Below are 17101 nucleotides of genomic sequence, written 5' to 3' on the forward strand. Positions count from 1 at the left end.
AAAATGCTCCACTATCACCTACCCAAATGGGGCTCTGTGCATGAGAATATTAACCCAAAAGAACATTCTCCTTAGTGCTACAAAGAGAGAGAGAAAATAGCAGCTGGTGAGAGGGGGGACATGAAAATGTCCTGAGCACCTGAAAGGTCCTTTTCCTGTCTTCTGACTGTGCCAAACTGGCACTTCTGAACATCAGTAAAAATCTCCTGCCCTTCTCCAGTGGATGCTATTGTTACTGTGTGCCACTGGTTCAGTCTTAATGCAGCCAGACTAGGGATAAAAAGGAAAAATAGGTGCACAGAAGCAAGATCAGAGCTGACTGCTGCCAAGTCACAGCAAAACTTGGCAATGCATAAGCTGGGATGAAATTCTTCTTTAGAAAACTAAACTCATATTTGTTCTTGTGGGAATCGAGCTAGAGAAGAGGAAATATAGTGTCTCACAGGAAAGTATGTATGGAGTTGAAGCTGGGACAGAAATAAAGTTTGAAGCCAAATCAGAAAGTTCAAGAAAGTTTTCCAATATGTGAAGAAGCAGCAAAGCCATCTGAAAACCATTTACTGTTGCACCTGGCACATTTACTTTCATTCTACCCAGGGAAACACAGTCACTCATTACTTGGTGACGGGCATTCTGGCTTAAAATCTATTCAACTGTAGAGATGAAGCTGACTAGAGGAAAGTGAGCCAATACTGTCAGTGAAGAATAAATGATGCAGCAGCAGCAATAATACAACTTTTTTCCAGAGAAAAGACACTTATTAAAAAAAAGTTTCCTATGTCAATAATCGTAAGTTATTCAGCAGAAAGATTCTGTGAACTTCCCAGCTCTCAATTACGTATTCACACATTCATAAAGTTCCAGAAACACTTTATTTAAAAATGGAGTTGTAAATGCATATAACAAAATAACATACATAATAAATGTAACAAAAATAAATAAGGAGAACATGTTCATACAAAATAAGAACATAGTAATGCAAAATGCTTATTACAGAACATAAAGGTGTAAACGCCTGAAAGAACACAAACTGAATCTCGCATGAAGAGCCTGCACCTTTTATCCTTCTGAGCCATTCCACACTTTCCACTCAACCTGTGGAAAAAATATGTTCCCAAGCATTAAACAAAAGAAGGAATTATGGTGGTGGTTTGGTACACTTGGTTTTCAACACCTAGCTCTAGTTCAATTTATTTTTTCCCTTCTGAACCTTCTAAAACTTTTCTTGTAGCCTCTGTAAACTCGTGTACTTCAGGCTTCCACAGTTAGCTGGAGTAGAGCATATTGAGTCATACATGAAGGCTGTTTGCTTTTAATTTTTTTTTAAAGAAAATATGAAATCCATTATACAACAGATTAGTGGTTTTGTTTTTACATCTCTACAAAAAAGTTTTTGCATCTTTATTACCTGGTCCGACTTTTACTGACTTCTGAAAGCCTGTACAATTTAAAAGTGTACAGAAAGTAGTTTTCTTAAACAAATGTCATATAGGATTATTGCTGAAATATTAAAGACCATTTCATAAAAGCTGCAAAACTGTATCTTTAACCTTAATATATAGAGACGGATGCAAACATAGGAAAATTCCAGTCTATTAGTTACATTTAACAGAAATAACATTCCTCCAAATTACAGTGTTCTGGAAATACAATGTAATTTACTTTTATTTTTATCATTATTTCCAAATGTTAAGTTACTGGGACAACTTATAAGGAAAATAGGCTTATATAGGAAACTTTAAACAGACTTGCTTCGCAGTGGTATGAGCAAAACATCTATGTTAGCAGTCATCTTTCAGAATCCTTTTAAATATGTAAGACAGAGACAGCTTTACTAGCAAGACTACAGGAAAATATACAGAAGCAAATAAAATAATTTGCTTGGGAGTGCATCTATCAATCAGGCAAATTATGACAACTTTATTTCCAAGTCCCCTAAAGAAAATTTTACATCTCATGATCATTCCAAGGAACATTAATTTCTTCCATGAGCTTACATTGCATTTGAATTGAATTGGTGAGAGCCCATTTGCCTCAATATGCTTTAAAATGTCCCATGTTGCTGTATGTTTAAATTTGTTTCCTAGTTTCAACAAACATTTGGACAGATACGAGATATGAAATACTTCTACTTTCATTAACAAAGACATTTGAGGAAGATCAAAAAGTGCCAAATAGTCCTTTCAGAAAGTGGATTAAAACACTGCAATGATAATAGGAGTATTGTCAGTTTTCTATGTACACCAAAACATTGCTTGCTGTTTTTAATGATATTGATATGTTCAACTATCACTCCCAGCAAATCTTAGTGCAAACATAATATGTGAACATTGTAAACCCCAAGACAATTTATGCAGCAACAAGGCTATATAAATCACAGAACTGTTTGAGACTTCAGTACATAAGAATTGAATGCCTTCTGAGATCCGTCTTACCTTTTGCAGTAATGTGTCATTGTAGTCAAGGATAATGTTTCCTATATAAATCATCTAATTCAGAATCAAATGTAACTGTTCAACAGTTCTGTAAAAACTTTTGAGGAGGAAATCCATTCATTAGAGCAGCTTGGCAAAGAAATCTGGGGTTTCAGTAACATTAAATGTTAAACCGTTCGCATGGCTTTTAAAAAGAAATAAATCTATTAAGGGAAAACTGCTGATATAATAATTATTTTGCAAAGCACACAACCACAAGGGGCAAACCTGCCACAATCTGCTTTCCTACACTGGTATCTATGCATATCTTTACAATTTGAAACGGATTTGTGTGACAATCCAAGCATCACAGTTAAAGAAAACGGATTTAATAAAACAACTGCTGTTTGACCAAGCCTTTATTTTAAAAATTATAAAACCGTTATTATAATTTTTCCTTTATTCCTAAACATTCCACTTGAAAGGTATTTGTATCAACACTGAAATGTCACTCACGCAGAGTGGCATCTTCCTCTTCCCCATCTGGGTTGAACCTATTGAAATGGATGCTGAAATCTGACTCAGGGTTCTCAAACTCAGCTGCCGCAGGGAGAGCCGAGGGCCGGGGGGCTCGGGCTTCGGGCTGGCAGTTGGGCTGCACGGGAGGTCGGGAGCTTTGGGAAACAGGACTGGACTTGGGCTTTGGCTGAGCTGGTAGGATGGGGCTGGTGAATCCCAAATTGCTCAGAGCATCCAGGGTACCATCAGGGTCGATCATAGCATTAATTGCTACGCAATCAAGAAGAGATGGAAGACACAGGGAAGAAATCATAAAAATTATTATTTTCAGTTGCCATAAAAAGAAAATCCTACTGTAACACTTGTTTTTATGATGACAGATATGTGTTGCCCACTACAAAGGAGTGGTGTATGCAACACCTATGTAAGCAGGTACACATATTTAAAAGCATTTACATATATTAAAACTTTAGATGAAATGAAACCTCACAAAGAAACATTGCCTGCTGTGTGGACAGAAGAGATGATTAACCATCTATCATTAGCTTATACACACTGAAAGATGGGATTTTTAGTTATATTTAAGGAGCTTTTTCTCTAATATTACCATTCTCTCATGCTTCATTCAAGCCTGACCTCCCCAATACCAAACATCAATTCCATGACTGAATGAAATTTGTATAAAACCAGCAATAATTTATCCTTTTTAATGCATAATGATGGATTTATTTCTTGTCCCTCTCCACAAAGTAAGGGCAAACTGAAGCATGTAGAACAACTGCTTGTTACTGTGCTAACATATTGGTCATATCTAACAGAACATCTTTCTTTTTCACCATAGGGTAAAACATCACCACATACAAAAATAAATGGCTTGGTGTCTTTCTCTGGCCCTTATGTTATGTTTAGTTAACAAAGAAATAATTTATAATAAATTTACATTTTTTAATTATAGCTCCGCATAACACAAATACTACTTTGTCTATAAAGGTGGCTAATGATTCTTCCTGAAACATTTTTTTTTTAACCATGTTTATTGTAGGATTACATCTGAATACTACACATATAGGAAATTTAGAAATATTACAATAATGCTTATGTACAAGCATGGATCGCTGATCCATTTGACCACTTCAAAAGAAACAGTAAAATAAGGGTAAACAATAAACGAATAAAATTGCAGCTTCTTTTCAAAATATACTCAGTTTTTAAATTGATTCTGATAAATGAACTATATACATCAATATAGGAGGCTTTGTAAGAACAACATACTGATTTCCATTTTATACTCAGGTAAGTCTTTGCAGATGAAAGCAAATTTACTTTTCTACTTTGTGGGCTTCACAACTGCAAAAAGTGGATTCAGTATTGTGAAAGAAAAAAGTGCTAATTCTAATTTTAAATTTTATTTTATCAGATAAAAGTGGTTTTTTTCTACCTTTCCTATAGATTATGGTCCCACTGCACTCCTGACACTGAATTATCCCACATGAGGGCATTTCTGATGTGCGAAGACTTCTATAAAGCCTAATCTCAGGACTCTCTGTCATCTATGCTATACCCATAAAAATATTTTTATTAGAATATTTCACAATAATTCCTTTAGATGATTTCATTTTTAGCTGAGCCTTTTCTAACTCATATAAAAAGATATTAACACTGTTCTGTTTTAAAGCAATTCAATGATATTTCTTTTCCAAATGTGCCAGCAATTGTATAATAAAGTCTGTAACTGATCCTGTGAATGTATTTTAATACCATATGATAACTTTGTTTCATGACATACATATAAAAACAGATTTAAAAAATAAGGCAAACAACAACATTAGAGAAAAGTGAAAAAAGATTTGTACCTTGCAGCTGTTTCTCAACTCGTTTCAGTTCCTGTAAGATGGATGATATTTCCTAGAAGAGAAACAAATGTGTTTCATTGAGGAAAAAAAGACTAAAACCACCTATGAGTAGTACAATGCCCCACACCAAACATTGCAATATGCTATTTGAGTTGTCCCTCCTGGCATCAAGAACACCCTTGCTGGAGGTGGCCCTGGGCAGCGGGGTGGACAGCAGGAGCCCCCTGTCAGAAATCAAGAGTTCCTCCCACTGTCTGATTGCTGGGGTCAACAAAACCTCCCCATGTCCCTTGCTCATCTGCCTGCACTACTTCTTTTCAAGTAGAGGCTTACAGAAAGCTGTAGAAATGGGGCAAAGTAGCAGGAAACCTTTAAATGAAAGCTAAAGTGAGCACTAGCAGAATTGGCTGATTTATACTCTTGTTCAGATGTGATTTATACCCTTGTTCAGGTGTGATTTATGCCCCTGTTCAGGTGTGATTTATGCCCTTGTTCAGATGTGAGTCAGAAGAACTGGGATTTTGTCTGCAACCATTGGGCCCTGAGCCCACGAGATGCTGTACAGCACAGGGCTGGGTCCTCAGTACTCATTTGCCTTACAGATTTTTCTCCTCCATGCTGCAGTACTTGCTAACATAGATGAAGCCACAGTTATGCACTCAGAAATACAAATATCATTAAGTGGACCACATCTGTAATAATAAATATGTAAATCCTGCAAATGAAGGATCCTACACAGAAGAACACTTCTAATCCAACTGCTGAGCAGAGTTGCCAGTGGCCTTTAAAAGCTGAGAATTTTCAACAGCACTGATTTCAGAGGCCATTTAACTCATTTCAGAAACCCATTCTGTTCTCAGCAATGTGTTTTGTGAGTGCCAAAGGGATTGATTACCTTGGCTTTTACAAGGTCATTATCTTTATGTCTAGCTCATATGTGGAACCTGCTGAAATGATCCAAGGACAGAACAAATATCAGATACAACTTTCCCCTCTGCTAACTTTTAATAACATTCTGTAGTAAAAATAAGCAATGCATTTGAAAAACGTATTATTCTGTAAACTGTGCAGAAATGTAAAAATCAGTTCACTGACAAAAAAAACCCAAACCCAAAGCAACACAAACCATGGACTTCCAAACCATGCAAGAGGCTTTAAAGTACTGTAAAAAGAATAAATTGCAACAGACATTTATAATGCCTAAATTCATCAACCTGTTTTTTTTAATGAGTGCCTTAAAATTCCATATTCAAGGCATTTAGAATAAACACTAAACTCCAATCTTTTTCTGGAAATGTATAGGATAAGAAAAACTCCTTATATTGTCATATTTCTAAAATTAGAAACTTCAATGATTAACTTGCTTAAACTTAAAAAAAACCCCAAACCAGCCCCAAAACTGTCAGTGTATCTAATACATTGTAATATGGAGTTACTAATGATTGCTCTTAAAACCAAGTAACAAGTCTTAGTAATCTTAGTAATCATAAAAAAAAATAGGTTTTTATTCTTGAAATATACTGAGTGTCTAAATAAAACCTTTGTAAGATTTTTGCCTTTATATCATTGAAAATAACACATTCATATACTGATTATTTAGAATTAGGTAAAAGGCTCATCTAATCCCAGAAGAGAGAACTATTCGTACCATGCTTGATGTTTTCACAATAGGAACTTCACTTTCAGCTCGCAACTTATTTTCAATTTCTTCCCAATTTCTGTCTTTATCCTTAAACAATATTCTAGAAGAAAGAAAATGAAGAGCAACATGTTTAAAATAGACATAAACATACTAAAATGGAAAGATTAGATACATGATACAAGAAAGCAACATGAGATGCACTGAACGGAACTAAAATTTGAAATATTGAAGTCTGACAAAATACAACCACACAGTTTAAATTTTCAGGGAAGCACACAGGATTTCAGCAGTATCATTGGCATTAAAATAACAGTTCTGTACTTGCTTATGGTCTTTAAAAGACACAGATGATTCCTCCACCACTGCGACATTAAAAAAAATTTAAAAAATCAAACCATCTTTAGTAGAGATTTGCCTATTAATACTGCATGTTACAACAATTACAAAACAGAAGAGTATAAATGGCACATAAATGTAACTCTCTTACATTTCATATTAATCTTATGAAAAACAAAAACGCATTCCATAGAAGTCTTCCCTGAAAGGTCTCAACACACATATTGCATGTACATAATAAAAAGTATCATTTGTACTACTTGTTTGAAAAATTTATTTCTATTATTTTTAAAACCTCAAAGAATAAAGTGAGATTCCCTGTTTTTTACATCTTGTTTCCCTGCTGTGATTTACACAGTGCCCTCACAGTGCCATCATCTTGTAATGAAGCTGATCACCAGAGATCTGTCAAGATTTCTCTTTTGTTCTGGGAGTGCAAAAGCTTGCAAAGCCAGACAACTTCAAAACTGGATACCAGAAAGTCCAATTACAATGGAAAATTGAGGACTTGCCTGACACAGGTGAGTTTAAACAAATAAAAAGCAGAGCTAATTAAATCCTTTGTAGGATCTTATACTAAAAAAAAAGAAATATTGATGCAGCATACAGACTCTTACACAGTTATACTTTCTGTACTTTAATAGCATTTATATCACCCTGAAATTAGCAGGGAAGCAGAAAATAAGCCATTATTTAGCAGTAAACACTATTTAGCACTAGTAGAAGAAATATAGAATTTATTGTGGCACTGCTTGATTGTTTCATTTAACTTCTTGTTCATATACTTGTCTCTGTGTATGCAGTTATTACCTCTGCTTCTGTATGTACTGTTTTCAGTCTTACCCTCTTTTCAGGATAAGAAAGTTTTCTGATAGTTTTACGTCTCTTTTACAATGTGAAAGCTTTCTATTTCATAGGTAATTTTATGAAAAAAAAAAGAGGAAAAAATTGAAAACGATTAAAAACTGTTATTATTTGCAATATAATGTAGACAGCCCAATTTGGTTTTGCTATGATTTTAGGAAGTCCATTTCCTTTTTACATTTTTTCCAGTTCTTCAATTAGTAATTTTTAACCCCCCGGGGCTCTTCATCTCTGTCTGCCTTGCTCTTCCTCCTCCTAAACAGTGGTTTATTCTTATTTGGTGCCTTTAGAAATTACTCCTCTCTTTTCAGAATCAAATACTTTGGAAAAATACACAACTGCTAGTTTGACAAATCCTGACTAATTCTCATTGTATTTTCTCTGGGCAGAAATTTTAACTGCCCAGTTACCTAAACTCCAGCAAAAGGAAGAGATGCACACCAGCTGGTTCATATCAGCCAAGGTAAAATCTGTAATAGGTCACAGCCACTTAATATGCTATTTAAAGAAAAATTCTAAAACTATTTTTGTTTTTCTGATTCAAGATATTAATGACATTAAGAATAACATAGTATTCAAATCCATTCCAGGTAGCAAGGAAAATTAAAATTTGATCACAGTTCTGGGGAATATACGAAATAAATGCTTTTAATTAAAGTTTCACCCCTAGATTTTGTTAAGATATGCAATGCTGTGCTCTTTAAATGTATATAAAATGTTTATATGCTTTTATATATAGCAGCATAGATGATCACATCATTATTACATTCACCACAATGGTGCTGACTTACCTTTGAAGGACAGAAAATTAACCAGAAAAGCTTAAGACTTGATTTTATAGTTACCTGCTCTTCTCAGAATGAATTTGCATACAAAAAGATTTTAGCCCTCTACTGTAGTAAATTTTTTACATATCTACAGATACGAAGCTGCCAACCACCAAGAAAAATCATCATGATGAAAAAAGCAGAGCATCTACTATCTACTGTTTCTGAGGGCTTTAAAATATGCATTATCCTAGACGCCTACCACAAATAAGTCAGTCAATAAGCAAGATTCTTGTTCCAATGATGCAGCTTTAAAAGGAAAAAAAGAATATTTGTAAGCAGAGTTCCTTATGGATGTCACTATTTTCCCAGAGAACTACACACAAACCAAAACCTAACACAGTATTTTGTTTCTACTACCAAACTCCCTGCTAGAATTAGGACAATGAGAAAAGGCAGATAACCCACAGGTTTTACTGATCTATATAGGTTTATTTGTTTTGGGTTTTTTTTCCCTCAATTTCTTCAGTCAATTTTTTCTTTTGGTACTCCCACAAGAATACAATCTTCAGATATGTTATGTTAGTACTTTGCTGGTTTTACTTGTTACATCACCCCATACTGAAAAAAAGTGTTATTTGGAGATTAATCTGCCCCCTATCTGAGGCTTCAATACCTACCACTTCCTAGACAAACTGATAAATTACAGAATTTTCTCAGATTCAGAAAATTATACATGAAGTTCAGCCGAATTACTTAATGTACTCTATTTTTAAATTATAAATTATATATTATAAGCTGCATAAACCCGTGTGAATTATAGTCTTGAACTTAGTCTTTATTTTCTTGTCAACCAAGGTGGTCACCAAATGGTTTTTCATGCACTCATTCAAGTCAAATGTTCTCATTATTACAAGTCTATCCTTGCTGCAGAAATCAAAGTACCTGAGCAAGAATTTTCAATTAAAAATAACAGATGGCTGCATTTGTTATTTCAGATTTAGAATTCAATAGTGACCACACTGTCACCATAGCAAGTTCTTTTCCAGAAATGCTGGCTGAAACTGTTCTACCATTTGTCTACACTGCTGCACCATTTGTTTTTCTTCCTAAAGCAGATGATGCCTACAAAAACATGGGAAACTTTTACAGTGCAGCAACATTTTAACCTTATCTTTTAAGCAAGGAGATCTACAAGACTTGCATATAGGTCTGGTAGATTCTGCAGAGCATTTGCATGTGTTGGAACAGCTTCTCTGCTGGGAGTATGGTGGATATTTTTCTGTTCATGTAAACCTTGCTGATATTTATCTTCATATAATGTGAAGTTCATAAAAGCAAGAGTGGAAAAATTATTCATCTCAAACCCTTCTGGATGCTAAGAAAGTGATAGGTTTCTTAAAATTAAGATTAAAAAAAAATTAAATTAAGTGATAGGCTTCTTAAGATTGCTTTCTTAAAAAACAAGTTGCTACTAAACACATTTTCTTTATTTGTATTACACATTTCTCTTTTGCTAGTAGGAATGTTGACATGAGCAGAATATTTTCAGTAATTTTTAAAAGCCCACCTGATCTTTCCAGCTGTTTTGTCTATGGATTGTCTTATCTTGCGAGAAAACTGGAAGACTGAGGACAACAGCAAACTGTCCCCCATAACCTGCAATAAGATTTTAAGAAAAATAGGTATTAGTAGTTTAATGGGAATTGAATTAAAAATTATTCCATATATTTTCAAAGCTTCTTATAACTTAAAAAGCCATATTTGTGTTTCAATAAGTAGTAGGCAAATTAAATATTACAGAAATTATTTTTTTTCTAGTAGTAATGCCACCTGCTAGAGATAAATAAGAAAGGATAATGTCTAGAATATTAAATGGGGAGACAATTGTAAAAGCTCAAAATATCACATTACTAGAGAGTACACTGTTGTGTACTCACTTCATCTCTGCTCCAAGTCCTTCTCCGGGTAATTGTTGGGGGATCGAGGGCATCTGTTAGCTGAGGTCTAGCATCATTAGGCCGACCATTGCCCTCTGGTGGTTTGGCATGCACCAGTGGAGGGATTTTTCTAAAATTGAGACTTTCATCAAATACTCGGTCAACCAACTAGGGGGTAAAAGAAAACATACATTTTATGAAACCTAATGGATACATGCAAAAATCAGATGGATTTTTTTTTTCTTCTGAAACAGTTTACAAGAAGCCTATCAAGAAAAATTGATTCTGTTGTCTTATATAGTGTAAAATGATGCACCTCTTATGTTGCAATATCTTGTAAAAGTGAACAGTTTATTATTCAGTTACCAAACATACATGATAAAATTAGATTATCCTACAGGAATTTTGCTCACAGGCAGGTAACATAATAGTTACCTATAAACAGGTACTGAACAATTTATTGTTTTGCTTAATGCAAAATATGTGTGGAATTAAGTACATTACTATAAAATTTAGATTGGTTTTTATTTCCAGATTAGTTAAACCATGACAGTGTTACAGAAACACCTAGACCTACTAAAAGGAGATGCTGCCATCTGCAGCATGTACATGCTGTACAACAGTTTCTAAAGAAGGAAACCACTTAGTATCAAAATCACAGTTATTTAACTAGATCTAAGAGAATAAGCACCTCAGTTCCTTAAGTTTAGCCACAAATCCTTGAGAATTAAAACCAAAATCTGTGAGTGCACTTATATTCCTGAGTACCCAACACCCAGATTTCTTATCACTGTTTATATCTTTTTTTCCACAGAAAAAGACAATATTATTCTAACACAGTAATGTAATTAACCAAACTTTATGCACACAAAAATGAATAAACACATTTCAAAAGCAATACCATGAAGAAACAAAAATGTGGTAAACATTTACAGCATATTAGGGTGAATTTTATTTATGGTAGATAAGTGATGATTTCAATTCAGATTAACATGTTTATTAGCATTAGAGCCGTGATGGTTACTACAACAAGTCAGTCAATACTTTCATAGAACAACACACCAGAGATAGTCAAAGAAAAGAATTATTAGAAGAACAAGGCAAATATATTTTGAGGCAGTTTTTAACAATGTTATTATGAAAGCAAATCTAAAGTTACTGTTAACTGATGTTCTCTAAGTATTTTAGTGTTCAAAAGACGAAACTTAGGTCACCTGTGAAAAGAGGGACGTTTTTGCTTTTAATAGCTATGCAAAGTGTTAAATGTATACATTTACATATAGTTGTGCATACACACTAGTATCACTAGTATCTTTAAATGCACTTAGATACTACCCAATGGTATCTAAGGCTATATACAAGCAAGAAACAAGTAACTATCTTGTTCTATGTTTCGTGGAAAAAAAAGAGACAGACAGATAGTATGCATGTTTTTGACAAGCTGTGTTCATCAAGCAGTTTCTGGGTTGTTTGTTGAAATGTAAAGAAACTTTAAATAAAAAAAAAGAAAATGTAAAGATCATGCACACAGGTTGAGTGGAAGTAACAAAAAAGGCTATGCAAAATGCTAAAAGCAAAAGAAATAAAGAAAAAGAAGAACCTTATGCATTTCTCCATGAAGATCTCCTACCTCTTCTCTAGTGTCTATGGCAGAGCCAGGGGTGGTGGCAGCAGTGCTTACTGTGGTACTGGGGGCAGTGCCTGATGAAGTCACTGAATCTATCTCTCCTGCTACATCGTTGATTTCCCGTGCGATGAGAGCCAGATCTTGACTGATCCTATTAATAAAGACAGTGTTACATTCTCCTCTGCAAACACCTCTGAGCCAGTAGAGCCCAACTTGCAGCCTTTGAGCTTCTAAGTCCTAGTTCTGATAATTGTGCCATGGGAGTGTTCATGCCCTTCTGAACTGAAGGTGTATTTGTGGAAGATAAAAGCAAATTTGTAACTGCAGCTTGTAACAACATGCCTGTCTAGAGGAAGAAGGTACAAGGCAATCTTGGAAGACAGAGCACCCTTGTTTTCTTCCTAGGATTCCCAGGCAGAGATGTGCACAACATGCACACATGGGATGCTCTGGAAAGAATGTGAAAATACTGCACAGACTGCCTGTGTACATGCAGTAATTCTGAAATGTCCAGAACACATTTAATTTATACCTCAGTTTACCTAACTGCAAAGAACTTCTTCAGGACCTGTGTTTATCCAGAAGTGCTGCAGCTCACTCAGATCAAGCTGCTTATGTGTCTGAAATTCCAGACCAGTACTCCAATTCCTCAAATTTAATCAAGACAAGCTTTCTAGTTGGAAAAACAGAACACGCTTGGAAAAACTTGTAGGTGACAGCACTATGCAAATATGTCTGTCTTATCAGGTGAAGATTCCTTTTCCTTTCTTCTGATCTGCCACATCACAAAATACCTCTGCTCTGTGTTTTGCTCAGCACAAGGAAGAAGCTTGCCTAGCTCTGTTTGTGCTATCTCTTCCCTGGACATACAAAAAGGAGAGGGAAAAAAAAACCAATGCAAGAGCTGAAAGTCACTATGGCTGAATCTCCTGCTTGGATCAAGCAGTTCAGAAGACCTAGGATTCAGAGCAGGCCACCAAGAGATTCCCTTTTTTACTTCTGCCTGAGAGGAGTAAGGCACAGAAGGCAACAGCTGCAAATCTGCACCACCAAGGACTCTGTGAACAGCAGCACAAACCACTGAAGTGGAAGGAGTTTCACAGCCATGTGATAGTGATGCACACCATGCTGGCCAGTGCTTGTTAGAGGTGAGCTGCTTTTCATTTGCAGTGCCTGTTAGAGCTGAGCTGCTTTCTGCTCTTTATTTTCACTTTGTCTTCAAGTCAGAAAGAATGGACACCATTGACCTAGTTTAAGAATGAGTGATCAGAATTGGAACTAGGAAAGCAAACATCAGAGAAATTTCCAGTCAATGTACAACACTGGATTTTTGAGGGTAACCATCAGCAACCTGCAATGAAGTACAACCTCGTGCAGCAGATACAGATCTAACTGGGATAGAGCTTAGACAAATATGCAGCAATTACTCATGACTACTCAAGACAGCATTTCTGAACTCAAACTATCAAAGACGGAAACAGAAGCAGAAACAAAGCTAATTGCTCACCGTAATAAATTATGGTAAGTGCCTACTACTACATTAATTAAATCAACCTAATTATTACTTTTGCGTCCATTTCAAGTTATATCTTGTGTTCTTACATATAGATACCATTAAAAGAAGGTTTGAACCCCTATGCTAAGTGGCAGAGACACATAGTTCCTGTTTCACACCACCACAAGACTTTTCTTAAGTAGAAAAGTTGCTAATAATCACATTTGAATTGCTGAATCAAATGTTGGTATTTAATGAATTGTGAAGAAAATAATAACCAGGAAATTTTGATTATCAGCAAATCGTCCAGAAGAAAAACATGATTAAACACCACAATCAATATCAATCAAATAGGATTTCAGTGTCCACAGAATCAGCAAAGCTTCAACATGCCACAGACACTTCAACTCAGTTCTTACCAAGCAACTGAAATGACATGAAAGAGCAGATGTCTACATAAAAATGAATTCAAATGAATCCCCAAAATAGCATACTAAACAACTCTTAACACGGGATGGCAAACAACTTGTTACACAATCATCATAGTCAAATCCTAGTTAGGTGTTCAGTATCTGGGATTTACTTCAATGTGATAGTAATCTACAATCAGCACTCAATAGCACTGTTGTGTAGAAACAATATAGCTGGGGCACTTAAGAAAAAGCATCATTAAAAAGAACATCAGAAACCAGCTGAGAACTTAGCCTGACTTAATATTGTGTTCAAGTTATTCTACATTAACTTTAGATACAAGAAGTATTGCTGAAATATAATGAGTATGCTTTGGATAATCAAGGACAAGAGACTTAGGCTTTAGGTACACACTATTCACTCTGTTGCAACTGCAGGTTGCCTTGCAGGTTTCTACTGCTTCTGGAATCAGACTCAGCAATCAAACAAGGAAAATCAATTCAGGGAGGCAAAACTAAAATAAGCCTCAGATTCCCTAACCCACCCAACCTGCTCCAGGAAACATTGCTATTAAGATTTGTTCAATGAGCAGACTCCCACAGCTGCACAATTACATAAGGGACAGACACAGTTTCCAACACAAGGGAAAAGGTGAGAACACAGGGCCTGGGATGAGGAGAGCATGACCATCTTTTTCAACAGCCTGGATCTCTAGTTCTTATTTACCTGTAGTGAAAGAATACCCATAATATTAGAAAAAACAGAATGAAATTGGAATATTTCTAAAATATCTGTAATATTTCTGAATTGCTGGATCATCAAAATATTTTTTATGCTTAGTCTACTTTGTCACACTTCCTACACTGAGTCAGTTTTTGTTATAATGATACTTTGAAATCCTTGAATAAAATATATGTGACACTCCTATTATCTGAGGGTGTATATTCCCTCCAGGTCAAAGTGGGCTTAAACGCAATTTTTCCATCACATTTTTTAAATACCTCTTTCCAATTTTCAATTTTATTAACATCTGTGAAAAGTGCAAACTGGGTCATCCTTGGAAGAGCAGCTAAAACACTATTGTGTTGATGGTAACATTGATGTAATTCAATGTTTGTCATACAGTCTCTCCACTAATTTCACCTGCACGTTTACTTTATGAAACTATACCTACCTAATCGAGTAAGTTATTCAACAACAACAAAACCCAATTTTAATTAGATCATATAACTAACTTTTTTCTTTTTTTTTTTTTTTTAAAATGTAAAAATAGATGAAGGGACTCTAATCTTAAAGGCTGGACTGAGAGCTGGGAAGGAACAAAACCAGGGCAGACAATGACAGAGAGAAGGCTATGGTTAACAAGGCAAAGGGAGCAGAGACAAAAAATATCTTACAAAGGACAGAAGTTAAACTTAAAGCCAGGCGAGCAACACTGTGAATCAGTACAAAGAGATATGAAGGCAAAGAAAGGTTCAACTGTGACCTAGAGCAGGGGGCTCAGCTGAGGCCAACCAAGGAAACCTGTGTTGGAAGCACTGACAACAGAGGACAGCAGTCTGGCATTTCTCAGCTGCTGAGTGCTACCTTGCTTAAATCTTAAATGTGCTCACTTAATGCAGTTTGTGTGCAAAAATCATGAATTTGGCAATTCATGGTTTGAGCCTCACATCATTTCCACTAGAAATGAAGAGGCTGGAAGAAGTATGGTAAGTATGTAGCCTTCAAAAAAAATTTTAAATCAAATCTAAATGAAAGAAATGGTAAGAAGCTCTAGAGAAGAAAAATACCCACAAATCTAACTATCAAATAAGTTTAGACTGAATTGTCAATTACTTCCAGTGTCAATCTTTCCTAAGTGAGCAAAATGTACCAAGAAGTTTTAGTGAAGCAGAGGTTCAGCAGTACTTGTAAGTAGGAAATGATATGCTACAGCTATCCTCAGTTTTTTCTCCTATATACACACATTCCTCCCTATATACCTAACTTTAAAGGAGATGTTTTAAGAAGATGCTTTGAAGATGTTTATTACATGATTTGTTAAGATGTTATTAGAGAGTCCTTTAAGAATTTTCCCTTTGCACAGACCCACTAGAAAAACAAAGGTTGAAAAATATTCCCCAATAAAGGAAACAAACAAAAATTAATCACATTAATCACACAATGTTTTACCTTAAGAATAATTTTAAAGGGTGAAGCCCAAAAAGGCCAGCAAAAAACAGTTTAGGCTTCCATATTAAGTTCTGTGAAAAGGTTCAGAACCTGAACAGTGGCATCTAAGTTATAAAAAACATTTATGTGCTTACATAATTTTATTTATTTAGTGCAAGCTATTTGAGGTTTTCACAGCCAGGGTATTGCATGATATGGGAATAACTGGTTAGCAGAACACAGAACTGACTTGAAGCAGCATGCTATTAGCAAACATGCAGAAATTGCTACACTAACCTCAGGGTCTCACAACAAAATCAATTAGTTTTTGACGGATACATATGATTTAAATCAGAAAATAGCTAACATGAAATAACATCTAGATAACCAAAAATTAAAATGAGAACATGGTCTCTCACACTGCCAAAATCACTTTGTTTCTCTGTCACCTAAGCATTGACTTGAAATTGTACCTCAATATGAATGTGAAGTTAGTACCAAATCAGATCCACTTCAGCCTCACCATTAGCACCTCAGAGTTCTACACACTGTACCTCTGCGAGTGCCACTAATGCAACCAGAAGGTCCTATTCTGAGATCTGGCTACCCTAAGTCAGAAATCACTATCATTTTCCATTAGAAAGAGAGGTGCTCGTAACATGGGTGTTCTGTTCCTCAGTCTCTCATCAGAAGAATTCAAAATGACCCATCCAGTCAGTGAATGAAAAGGGTACACAGAGCGATACAGAAAATCCACCAGCATTATTTCTCCTATACGTGTACCTATATAACTTGTTGGGTACAAGCCTCTGTTACTTTAGAGGCACTTCTTTAAAACCAACCTTGCTATTTCTTCTCGATGGGCAGTCCAGTCCCGAATGTATTCTTCCTGTTCCTTTATTCTGTGCTTGAATGTGTTGCTGCTTTGAGCTGCTGTCCCAGTGCTCTGCAGTCGTGTGGTTTTCAGGGCTGGAGAAGTACGTAGACGGGTATGTTTAGGGGAATTACGGTTTGATCCAAATTCATCTTCTGAGGTGGAAGCATAATCTGTAGGAAAGCGCCTCCATCTTGCACTTACTAAA

The 17101-nt window shown here is 35.5% G+C and overlaps 1 protein-coding gene across 7 annotated transcripts in view; it reads right to left on the reverse strand.

Annotated features, from left to right (window-relative positions):
• Positions 1-853: 853 nt before the first annotated feature.
• CEP170 (centrosomal protein 170) overlaps positions 854-17101 on the reverse strand; it is a 91522-nt gene continuing 75274 nt past the window's right edge. For 2 of the 7 annotated variants that reach the window (XM_071739104.1, XM_071739095.1), the window contains 7 exons: positions 16862-17096; positions 11966-12113; positions 10336-10503; positions 9966-10054; positions 6435-6528; positions 4787-4838; positions 854-3203 (listed from right to left, as the gene is read on the reverse strand). In XM_071739104.1, the coding sequence (XP_071595205.1) occupies positions 2923-3203; positions 4787-4838; positions 6435-6528; positions 9966-10054; positions 10336-10503; positions 11966-12113; positions 16862-17096 (1067 nt within the window). In that variant the 3' untranslated portion in view covers positions 854-2922. Of the gene's footprint in view, positions 3204-4786; positions 4839-6434; positions 6529-9965; positions 10055-10335; positions 10504-11935; positions 12114-16861; positions 17097-17101 lie in introns of all 7 variants that reach the window. The other 5 variants (XM_071739100.1, XM_071739097.1, XM_071739096.1 and 2 more) reach the window with 4 other exon arrangements.

Source organism: Heliangelus exortis, chromosome 3 (assembly GCF_036169615.1).
Source record: "Heliangelus exortis chromosome 3, bHelExo1.hap1, whole genome shotgun sequence".
NCBI lineage: Eukaryota > Metazoa > Chordata > Aves > Apodiformes > Trochilidae > Heliangelus > Heliangelus exortis.